We start from the raw sequence: 11,932 nt of genomic DNA on the forward strand, positions 1-11,932 counted from the left end.
ACCATTTTTGGAGAGTTCGGGTCGTCCAACCTCTCCAATTTTTCGACCGGTGCGATTGCGGAGAGTGACGTAACAAGATGGCGGCAAGGTAAGAAATTTCCTTCCAAATTTTACAAATATTTTACAAATATGAATCAGTTTCGTTGTTTTCTGACGATAATCTCACCCTACAGTCGCCTTGTAATCTTATTTGTCGATAGAATTTTGCCTCGCCTCACGTCAAATCGCTGCATTTCAGAAGCAAACATGTAATCGACTGTATGACATGTGAATCAACTTCAATTCGATTAGAGTTTCAATAGGCCTAATAAAAACAACGTCCAATAAATCGGATCATCGCCTCTAGAGGCCTGAATGAGAGATTTTATAATAACATCGTCGGCCACTTTCCTCAATTAATTAGCTACATCAGATTTAATATTGTTAATAACTGTTGTTTTTTTTATTGATTGAACACTTAAAAATGCACAAATAGTGTCATCTGTGATTTTTGTTTTATTTTGTTTTATTTGTTTTATTTTGTTTTAAATTTTTTGTTAATACTCATTTTACTTGTTCATATTTTATTTTTTATAGAGTAATTGCGAACTCACTCTTTGTATTCAAAAGCGTAACAAAGACGCCAATTAAGATAACAATTCCATTGTAATGATTTATTTTCAGTCAAGAAATAAAGTTTACATTTATAAAAATATTCCTTTGAAAGTGTTCACAATCTTTCAATATAAAGGCCGTGCTTTCTGCTATAATTGACACAACTTTAGGCAAGTTATATTTTATTACTCTCCAACAATCTGTCGTCTCAAGATGTCTCTTTTGTTAGCACCCTGAGCATCATTTTCCAAGACACCTGCTGGATTATGTCCCAGGTTATCATTTAAACCATTCTCTTCGATATTTAGACCCTCAAGGTCATCATTTGACATGATGCATACATTGTGTAGGACAAAACAGGACATAATAACTTTGATTGTTTTCTTAACTGACCTACAATTCAACAACATTAGTCTTCGAAATCGACCTTTAACTCTCCCAAATGATCTCTCAATGATTGATCTATTACTTGATAAAAGATAATTGAATCTTCTCTGTGCTTGAGTAAGATTACCATCATTTCTATAGGGTATGATCAACCAACTCTTACAAGGATATCCTCCATCCCCAATTAAATGCCTCTCGCCAAAAAGATGATTATTATCCCAGAGATCGCTGTTTCGTACAACACGACTATCATTCACATTGCCCGGCCAGCCCACACACACATGGGTATACACTGTTAGAAGTCATTCTGTATTTTTACATATAAATTGACTGGCAGCAAAGTTGCCAGTCAATTCAACTGTATTTTTACAAACACCTGTATTTTTACCAGTATTCTGTGAAAATACTTGACACTGTAAATTTACTACTGCATGTAAAAAAACTTAATATCAAGTTTTTTTAATACATTATACAGTAAAATTACATATGATTTTAACATGCAGCTACAGTAAAAATACAGTTGAATTAACTGGCAACTTTGCTGCCAGTCATTTTATATGTAAAAATACTTTGTAACATGTTGAACTGAAAACACATTTTTCAAAAAATTTCACTTCACTGGTAGATTATTTTAAAATTTTAACTGATTTATCATTAACAACACAAAATCACTTCAAACATTTTAATCATGATTAAAAAAGAACACTCCAAAGAAATTATCATTAAGGTTTATTTTTCTTCCTACATTTATTCTTTCTCAATTTAATCAAATATTCACAACAAAGTAAAAAAAGCAGTTGCCAGGCATTGCCACTAAAATAATAGTATGAAAATAAAAAGTCTGTGTAGAACTTTCTCATATGAAAATACAGTTAGGCTTATGTCCGCCAGCTGAAATCCCCAAATAAATAGATGACATACCAATTAAATATATATTTAAGTGTATTTTTAAATCAGATAATAATTGTGACCTCTAGAAGGACCACAAGCTAAAAAGCATGATTTTCTGTACAATCAAGGCGAATAACTCATTAAGTTACATGCCAATATCGAAAGGAAATGAGATCTTTGGGATATAGACCTATATTTCAAGTTTCGTCAAAATAGGAAACAAATTATGACCTTTAGAGTGTCTACAAACAAATCGTTGTTCAGAGGGACAGAGGGAAATGTAAGAGTATAAACAAAAAACAAAACTACTCATCCCAGAGTAGACATAATATAACAAAATCCTACTAACACAATTTAAAATGAATGTGCTATTTACATTGAAAATTCAATATTTAAGAATATCTGACATGTACTGGCTTTAACCACAAATCATAGGATCAAATGGATAGTGCTTTAATGCTACAACATGATCATATTTTATCTTGTACAGTGAAAGAGGAAAAGGATTTAATACATCTTTAAATTTTAATATACACAAATTTCTCCTATGTGTAAAATCAATGTTATATAGACCCAAATCAGATCTTTGACAGATATATTGTTTGCAAATTATGTAAGGGTCTCCTTTGAAAATAACACAAAGATCTACTTGTCCAAATGTTATGATACCATTAAGTATCTTTAGGACAAAAATTAAACCATTTTTGACGATAATGCCATTTGATGTGAAACTACTAGCAATTTGAATGTGAGATGATTCCCTCAATGTATCATTAATAATACACTGTACTTCAATATCAAACATAGATATTTCAACATCCGTTACATTTTCAAAACTTGCTGATAAATTAAATAAATTTCCTGCATTACAATATGCTTGTAACAATTGATGTTTCATAGCTAATGTTTTCGTAACATTGATAAAATTCTTAAAGTTCCGGACACAACGTTTGAAAAAAGTATGCTTGCTTTCAAATCTCATAGTCCAGACATGCATTAATGGACCATACTGTGTTATCAACCATGGATAATGTTGTAAGTAATGATGCTTAGGCCTTAACTGAATATCGGGAAACAAATTTGTTCGCATATCAATGTAATCATTAATTAACGATTGAAGAACACCTATTTGGTTTATAGATATCTTATAAGAGCAAATATACTCAGTTAATTCCCTCAACAAAAGAATTATTCTCCAAAGTGGATTTTCAGGGTCAATAACTTTCTCACCTATAAATACTGGAAGAAGTCTCAAAAATGTCCAATTTTGGACAGCATGTCCTTTAAGACATGTCAGATCAGTTTTTAATAGTGCTGGTCTGTTACTAGATTCACTGCCATGGAGTGACATGTGCTTTATTTGTTGATTTATGGTTTCAACATTGAACCATTTCATTTTTTTAATTATTTCCTTAAGAAATAATGTCAGATCATATTTGACCACACCTTCAAACAGATCATGTCCTATGCAGGGTGGGAGACCAGGATTACAAACATGAAATCCAAGCAAATTATGAAATAAACATTCTGACTTTATGCCCATGTCGTGTAGAAGATCATTATTTTCTATATTATGGATTGACTGGGTATATGATTGCCTGTTCCTTAGGGGTGCATATACATAATGATTGTTAACCCACAAATCTCTATTTACACAACAAAACCTACAAAAATATTTAGCATTTCCAAAATTTGTTACAAATCCTCCAATCCAATGACTACCAAGGTTGTCCCCGACTAAACAAAGTAAATTAGCTTTTACAAATATATTATTGCTTAAATAAACACCAGTAGAAAGGTCCTTAATATCTCGAATTAGTGGATCTAACACTTTGTTTCCAAAATATTCTAAGTCAGATTCTTTACATATAAGGGCTAATTGCATGTTTTCTATTTTGCTTCGAAACTGAGGATAAAAGTCAGCCAATGTAAAATAAAATCCCACCAATTTGAAAGTTTTTTTGGCAGATCCCAGCGGATTGACTATTTCGAAGGCATCCTGATACATCACTAGCTTTAATGCCGATGGGTTTTCTGAAAAATAAGGATTTCTTTTAAAGGATTCACCGTCAATTATATCAGTAAAAATATTGTCGAAACATAAATTTTGTGGGTGTTCAAGCTGATGTTTCACACTGTTATTGCTTAATAAGGAATCAAGGGTTTGTTTCAGAGGTACGTAATGATACTGACATTTCTTATTGCTGCCATTTAAGCCAAGCTCAATTGAAATTGGCTCAACTAACCCAAAAGTCTCCTTATAGAATGCTTGTCTTTTAAAATTTGATGTAAATCTGTGTTCTTCTGAATTAGAAAAAAATTTTGTTAAGAAGTCCTTATTGAATTCAGACTGGAGTATATTTCCAATGTCTGTGTTAGATCCATCAAGCCCATTCATTTTATCTTTTAAATGCAATTTCAAATTAGAAAGGGAAAGAGAATGAAGATAAGAAATATTTGAAATTATGTCATTTATTGTACTTATAGGAATTAAATGCACTGTTTCAAATTTTAACAAAGCTAAACCTAATACATGCTTAAAATCCTCAGTTGTAGTTAGTGCATTAACATCAAATTCCTCATTATCCTCATCAAACCCATTGTTGTCCAGAACTGAATTATTGTCATCATCTACTGAGATTTCATTAATTGGGTTGGGTTTAAAACTAATTTCAATATCATTATTTTGTAAACAACGATGTTTCCGTGACATATGTGAAGTAAAAGAGGATTTAACTTTAAAAGTACCAGTACATCCATGAACTGGACAGTTGATTGATTGATAATCACTAATGTGACTTTTCATATGACTAATAAGTTCTTTCCTACCTTTTAAATTCTTTTGACATTCAGGTATATTACAAACATATTCACTAACAATGACTTTATCTTTATAATCTTTATTAGTATGATTACGAGAAATGTGACTCTTAAGAGAAGTGAACCGAACAAATTTACCATTGCAATTTGGATAGCAACAGGGATATATTAAATTCTTAATATTTCTATGTAGCCGATAATGACTCAAATAATGGCTTATACTATCAACTTCCTTCATGCAAAATTGACAAATGAGATTCATTTCTTATTGGATGTTCCAAAATTCTTGGATGTTACTGACTTAAATAATGGCTAATACTATCTACCAACTTCATAAAAACAAATGAGATTAATTTCATATTTGATGTCAGAAAATGCAGAAAATTATTAAATGTTCTCAAATTCAACAATAGTTTAAGTATCTAATTCAAACCGTCGCAGCTTGGATATTAGCTGTTATACTTGAGCATTGACAGTTTCTTGTGTTCTTTCTTTTCCACCTTTTGATCCTGTTGTCAAGTTTATACCAAAACATACCCTAATGTTCTCAAATTCAACAGTAGTTTTAAGAGTCCAGTTGATCTAATTCAAAACCCCGCAGCTCTGATATTAACTGTAACACTTGAGCATTAACAGAGTTACGCGTGTTCTTTCTTTTTCCACCTTTAGATCCTCTTGTCGGGTTTATCCCAAAACATACCCTAAAAAATATCAACAAAATAATTCTTATTTTCGTTTAAATTGAAACAGAATATATACTGGGGGCAGGCCCGTAGCCGGGAAGTTGTTTTGGGGGGGGGGGGGGGCAAAGATGTTTTCGGGAGGGCAAACTAGCATGGGCATCTGCATAAATTTTTTCGCAGCTACTGGTATTTGCGGTTAAGGCTAATTGGAGCGTAGAATATTGGGGGGGGGGGGCAAGACTCAGTATTGGGAGGGCAGTTGCCCCCCCCCCCCCTCCTGGCTACGGGCCTGACTGGAGGTGCAAAATGGGAGCTTAAAAACGAAATAATGTCTTTTCATATTGTTTTCATTACAGTTTTTTTGCTCTTGCGCATGAACTATACACATCATTTTGAGTGAATTTTCCACAACATTATGATTGAATTAACCACAACATTTTGCGTAGTAAGCTACGTAAGTCACTTTCCTGTGCTCAAAGGAAACTGTTTCAATAAATTAATAGAAAAAACATTTTTTAAAACCAAATAACTTTCAAAAGAAAATAAAATTGGTATCAGATAGTCACACATGTGGGTACATCTAACGTTTCACCTTCGGAGGAAAGGTGATCACATACAAAATAAACTTCAAGAAAACAAATATATTGCATCTACCGTCGGCAACCATTCTCAATTATATAATTTGAAGTGATTGTGTGTATAGACACAAATATATTCTATCAACATCTATTTTTAGTTGTTCTACCTAATTCTTGCTAACATTTTAGGACACTACCTGATTAATATTATTTAAGAAATGTTAAAATCACTTACCGTTGCAAAAATTCTAATGAGGAAGACGCAGCCTTTAAATACTTCAGATCTAATATGTAATAAACAGCGAACATCAACAAAAGAGCATCATCCAGCTTTTCTAAGACTTGAATAGACTTACTTTCAACTATTACATGGAATAATGTGCTTGTGTATAGGTTGCCTGAAAACATGAAATATAATAATTACATCAATATTATTAAATCAATCTAGCTAGAGATTTTTTGTAATCGAGTTGCAGGACTGGAATTAACGGCTGGGTGCAGTAACCTGGTTACAGATGGTAACCTGCAGGAATTGAGAAGTAAAAGATCAGTATTTAATAAAATTTGGGAATGAAAACTGTTTTTCTTTTTGTTTTGTTAAAATTTCATTAATATTGTACATGAACAGATTTTGTAACACAAACAATATATGAATCAGTTCTTAACCCTGTCTATGTACACACACTTACAAGTCAAAACTTTGCCATGACATTTTTTGTGTGGTATTTCAGTGTAGTACATATTACACAATTTTCGTCTTAAAAGGGGGTACAGAATATAAATGTATACTTACCAACCACAGCTATAACTGGTGCCCCTTCTGTTCTTGCTTTATCTTCAATATTTTTCTGATCACACATTTGCTGAAATAGAAAGAGCAATATTGAAATAAGTTGGTGTACAGGGTGCTACTTTCATAACAGCAAAATAGTTAACTACGGTAATTTGTTTGAAAATGCATTAAAAGAATACAACCAAGTACTGATATAGAGAGAGACCATCAGTGTAGGCTTACATAAAGACACCATAAACTTTGTGTAGTAATTTTTATTAATGGTATTATTAAAATAACTTACAGGATAATACTCGAGAAATCCATCTTCTTTGAAATAAGAAAATATAAGTTTAACAAAACATTGTGTGTCTGGATAATTGGTCTCTGTAATTTTTTTAAATTCTTCTACTTCTTCAAATATTTTTTTTATTTCTTTCCTTGACCCTTCTAGCTTTTCCATATACTTCAACAATGTTTTAATTTTTGATGAGGAATGAACAAAAAATTCACGCGGTAGATTCACACCTGTGAGTTTTTCGAAGTGTTTTAGTGCACAGGTTTTCGTAAAAAGAAATGGCCAGTTTTTTTCTATTTCAGCAATTGACATATCACCCCTTGAAATCTCCTCCCTTTGGAGGGGATAAGTTTTGTTCATTACTTCAGTAATAAGTGAAAAATCTACATCTGTGAATCGAGCTTGTCTTTTGAGAAACTCTTTTGAATCCAAATATTCTTCTCTTGGGATTTCTTCAAAAATGGCCTCGGTTAACCATCCATAGCCCCTTTTTGTGGCGGGAGACTTACTACATCCAGAGCCTGAAGACAACCTTTTTCTGTTCAAATTGTTTAACCTGTCTTGAATTCTATTGATAAAACTTGAATAGCCACTTCCGATTCTTGTGTCACCAAATCTGTCCATTAGTGAAGTTTTATAAGTGTCAACAAGTTTCGATGATACTATGTAAATATCTCTTGAAGTTGGTCTGCTGCATACACCTGTTATGTCATCAACAAGAATACGAACTACCTCTCTTCTGTCTGACTGTGACGGTGACCGATTATTTTTACAAGATGTTAAAAATGACTTCGGAAATTTTTCCCAGGGTATTAAATAAGATGTAGCCCATGCAGTTTGACATGTAGGCCTACTTCGGCACTCTGAAGGACCTGGACTTTCATCTGTACTTGAATCAGATACGCCCATGGATGCTATTGAACTAGCGGCTATTGAACTAGCAGTAAAGCTGATGCTACTGTTTGGACTGTTAGGAGGTTGTAAAAGTGTAAAAGAGCCACCCTCGCATACAGGAACCTCTACAAATAATAAATATAAGATAGTTTAGATTAAGTTTACACTATCAAATTGTAGTTTAAATAGACAATACTGGTGTTAGTCATTATCAGGCTGACCATAAAAATATATGTTTTTTAAGATTTATTTTTTAAAGTCAGAGGTGTTTTGCTCCGAGTTCGATTGATTGATATTGGGTCTTGAACCTTTTCCGGCGGTGGGGGGACATTCGTCTTCTTTATTGGCAAACAAATCAATACCAATGACATCATGATTTTAAATGATGCATGACTCGCACATGATTTGCCACGAACTTGAAGTGTGAATTTTCTTCAACACATTTTTAACAATCGTGCGAGTTGTGCCTTCATTTTTCTCGAAAACGGATATTGAATATATCCTCGACATGTTAAAAACGACACTCAACAGTCATACAGGCAGAATCATTTCATGGAATGGACATGCTTTCGTCTGCAACCATAATGGGTCACAAAAGGTTAATAAAATACTGTAATCAATTAAAGTGTACATCAGTGGTGGCTATCTCATGCTTGGCAGCGAGTAATAATCGAGTCAGAATTTAAAAAGATGTTAACGGAGTAGCTGTTTATTGCATCCTTAATAGTTAGATCAAGATTAAAATTTGGGCTAGTGCATTTAATTACAATTTGATGGCTCAACTGTCTTGAGGCTAATGCACACTTACTGTAACAAATATTTTGCACATACATTTTTAGCACATTGCTTCTCTGAATAGGGCAATATATAAGATGCTTACAACAGATTGAGTAGGCCTTTATTATCTTTTAATGTGTGAAAATATCATCATGTCTCTGTCACATATGGGAGGGAACTCAAGACATTCCTCTTTTTGGCAGTTTAGTTTTCATCTATCAATGCAATTTGACAAGAGATTATTTCTTACAAAACTAAATACAGTTGCTTTAACATACCTGCTTCTGTTGACTGTTTAATTATTTTCAGGACCTTGCGGGCTTGAATAAGTGACATAATATTGATATCAATTAGATCATTAATTTCAAGGTATTTTAAATCATGTTCCTGTTCTACTCCTATGGCATTTAGTTTCTCAACCAAAAGCTGTACGTAGTTGGTTATCACTAAGAAAAACACATTGCTCCCTTAGATGATTCAGTATAGAATTGGGTGTTTTAGCTGAAATGAAAGAAATGCACTCTACAATCCAGCAACAAATTTTATCACAGGTTCACTTCTAAATCCAGATAGTACTCCTATTACAAACAAAACTACAGCAAAATCCCATGTCATAGTTCTGAAAGGTGTTAAAAAAGTCTCAACAAATGTCGGAATAAGTTTTTGAGATATGATAGAAAAAGCTGTTCGTCCAATCTTTAAAATATATAACGCAATAAAAATAATGATCAACATTTTTAAAAGCATTTTATTTTTGTGGAAGTTACAACCTTACTACAGTTCTGAATTTTTGCACAGAGAAGCCTCTCAATGTGATTATGCAAAAAAAGGTATTTGAGTCATAGACACAACTTGTCACAAGCAGGTCACAGTGGGTCAATTTCGAGTTGCGTAATAATAAGCAGACATTCCAAAATTTTGTGTTTTTACCCTCTACATCTGCGTGACTTACAGTATCTCAAAATACCACGTTTTGTGAACAACCCTATTTTAAGCGTCATTATTTCATTGATAGGCCTACCGGTACTATATTTAGTCTTATTACTGACGACTGGATGTTAACGGCATGTCTGGTTGATAACACGGTCATTTCAATCTTTCACTTCGACAGGAAGTAAACAGAATACTATCGCTATGAAAGCCAGCATTTGATTGGCTGAATGTAAACAGTATATCGTGTTAGCCAATCTCAAGTCTTGTATGAAATGCGTTATTGCTTCCAGTAGGATAGCTATGTATAGAAGGCTTACTGTATGCACTTACGAATGAAATAAGAAAAAATATAAAAACCCACGAAGACTACGTGCAGTAGAGGTGTGTAAATGCTGTGTGAAGCACATAAATTGTACAAACTATGACATAGAATAATATAATTTTCTCACATCAACGGCAAATTCTGTGTGTAAATTACGCAGCGTCCATCAATATTTGCATTAATTTTTTTTAAAAATGCGACCTCTGGACACAAGTGGCACTTACAATACAACCTTTCAGAACTATGCCAATATGGCATCGCTATGTCACATGTATGTGGCCTGGTTAAAATCGCCACTTGACTTAGTATATTTCTATTATACTTTGAGGGATCATATTCATTATCTATACATCTGTCTCCATTGTTGTCATATTTCGATTTTTCCGACTAAATCAAATTATTTACTTTTTTTTATGTAGGCAACTCAGGTGTGTATATGGTCAGTGACAGTAGCCTAGTATAATAGTATTGAATAGTTTTTCATGCGCGTGTCATGTTTGTGAAGAAAATAAAATGGTCATACTCATGGCATTGACAAAAACACAATATAACCAGACATATATTTTAATAAATCAATGATTTTTGTTTCAATCTAAGCCATTTCAATTCTTAAACACGAGTGACGAGCATAGGATAGGGAGGACAGGAAGAAAATGAAATAGCTTTCATGACCTCACGTGTCCTGCCTAGATCATAATGGCGGAGATTGACGTCATAGACATTTTTACTGCATGGAGAAAGCCGTTACATCTTTTCTAAAGAAATTTTGAATAATACTATATAAGTAGTTGACATTGTGTTGACAAATTACTAAACAAATCAATTTTTAATGAATTGATTGATATAACTGAAGAAACAGTTACCACAAAAATCAAAAGAATCACCAACCTGTTGAATTGTTCATCGCCATGCTGAGAGTGAAGATTTTCCCGCCACGAATCCGACGTCATTCAGTAATTCGCGACATACATCTCATAAATACACTGTCATAGTTTTAGTGCACAAAAGTTTCTGGTTTTAAAACATAATTAAATACTATAGACTGACATAAATAAAACATGAATTTGAATCAGAAACAGGGTATAAAATAATTTATATTTGTTCTTGTCTATTTTACGACAACTGTATCGAACACATAGCTGAGTTTACGTTGCGATAACTTGTAAACCATCGAGATAACTGTCATTCCGTGTTAAAATACATGGGAAGAGTTATATTACAAGTTTACTGTATACTGTTTACAGTTAAATTGATAGTAAATTTACGATGATTTCTAACAGTGACTCATGTCTTCACGACAAACAGCCTGTATATTCATAGAATAATACCCCTTCCTGTTTATGAAAACCTGTTTATCATTTCTTGGGGGGGCTTTTATTTCAACGTGAGTGCCATCGATAAAGCCAATAATTCCAGGAAACCCATTCTTGTTGAAATAATAATTACTTATTACTGCCTTTTCTTGATCATTTGGCCATTTTATATAATGTCTGCGCAAATGAACTCCCAATGCATCAATGACATTGCCTATACATTTAATAACAGTCGACTCGGTTATGTTAAAACGATCTGATATCTGCTTTGATGTGTCCTGGGAACCGAGGTACCAGAGAGTTACAAGAACTTTTTTCTCAACTGGGACAGGTGGTTTTCCATGCGGAACTTCTGGCTCTTTTAAAGATGGGCACGTAACTACTTGTCTGCATAATATCTCGTAAGTGGATGGTGCCATTCTAAAAAGTTTCTAATTGTCCACTATATCTGTGACATAGTTGCCAATCTTAATTCTGTCTGATCGCATTCTGAAATTATAAAATGGAAAACTAGAAAATCCGGCCTGGCAGGCCCCCTTTTGCTCGGGTTTACAATTTTATAATCTCGCAAGAATATCCAATATGACTGGCGAAGGCTTATTAAATTGACCAGTTGTAGTCTGGAATACGTAACGATCGAGGGATAGAACCTAGTTTTCTAAAAACAGTT

The 11,932-nt window shown here is 33.2% G+C and overlaps 2 protein-coding genes across 3 annotated transcripts; both read right to left on the reverse strand.

Moving 5' to 3' along the window:
* Positions 1 to 779: 779 nt before the first annotated feature.
* On the reverse strand, positions 780 to 11,683 carry LOC126820271 (putative nuclease HARBI1). Its single transcript, XM_056101000.1, has 2 exons — positions 11,228 to 11,683; positions 780 to 1,273 (listed from the first exon to the last, which is right to left on the reverse strand). Exons 1-2 carry the CDS (start codon positions 11,679 to 11,681, stop codon positions 780 to 782), a joined length of 948 nt encoding a protein of 315 aa, XP_055956975.1. The 5' UTR covers positions 11,682 to 11,683.
* Positions 4,327 to 9,125, reverse strand: LOC130012875 (uncharacterized). 2 transcript variants are annotated; one of them, XM_056100925.1, is made up of 5 exons: positions 8,973 to 9,125; positions 7,030 to 8,042; positions 6,747 to 6,816; positions 6,189 to 6,351; positions 4,327 to 5,393 (listed from the first exon to the last, which is right to left on the reverse strand). In XM_056100925.1, exons 1-5 carry the CDS (start codon positions 9,028 to 9,030, stop codon positions 5,258 to 5,260), a joined length of 1,440 nt encoding a protein of 479 aa, XP_055956900.1. In that variant the 5' UTR covers positions 9,031 to 9,125; the 3' UTR covers positions 4,327 to 5,257. The 2 variants fall into 2 exon arrangements, with proteins under 2 accessions (XP_055956900.1, XP_055956901.1); XM_056100926.1 differs by lacking the exon at positions 8,973 to 9,125 and having other exon boundaries at positions 7,030 to 8,961.
* Positions 11,684 to 11,932: the final 249 nt, after the last annotated feature.

This window comes from Patella vulgata, chromosome 5, assembly GCF_932274485.2.
Source record: "Patella vulgata chromosome 5, xgPatVulg1.2, whole genome shotgun sequence".
NCBI classification, from domain to species: Eukaryota; Metazoa; Mollusca; class Gastropoda; family Patellidae; genus Patella; species Patella vulgata.

Excerpts from the sequence above, each read along its gene's own strand:
- LOC130012875 (XM_056100925.1), bottom strand. The coding sequence starts at position 9,030 with ATGTCACTTATTCAAGCCCGCAAGGTCCTGAAAATAATTAAACAGTCA. Across the intron at positions 8,043-8,972 it reads TAAACAGTCAACAGAAGCAG|AGGTTCCTGTATGCGAGGGT; the intron begins GTATGTTAAAGC and ends TATTATTTGTAG. Across the intron at positions 6,817-7,029 it reads GATTTCTCGAGTATTATCCT|CAAATGTGTGATCAGAAAAA; the intron begins GTAAGTTATTTT and ends TTTCTATTTCAG.
- LOC126820271 (XM_056101000.1), bottom strand. The coding sequence starts at position 11,681 with ATGGCACCATCCACTTACGAGATATTATGCAGACAAGTAGTTACGTGC. Across the intron at positions 1,274-11,227 it reads TCGTGAAGACATGAGTCACT|TGTATACCCATGTGTGTGTG; the intron begins GTTAGAAATCAT and ends GACTTCTAACAG.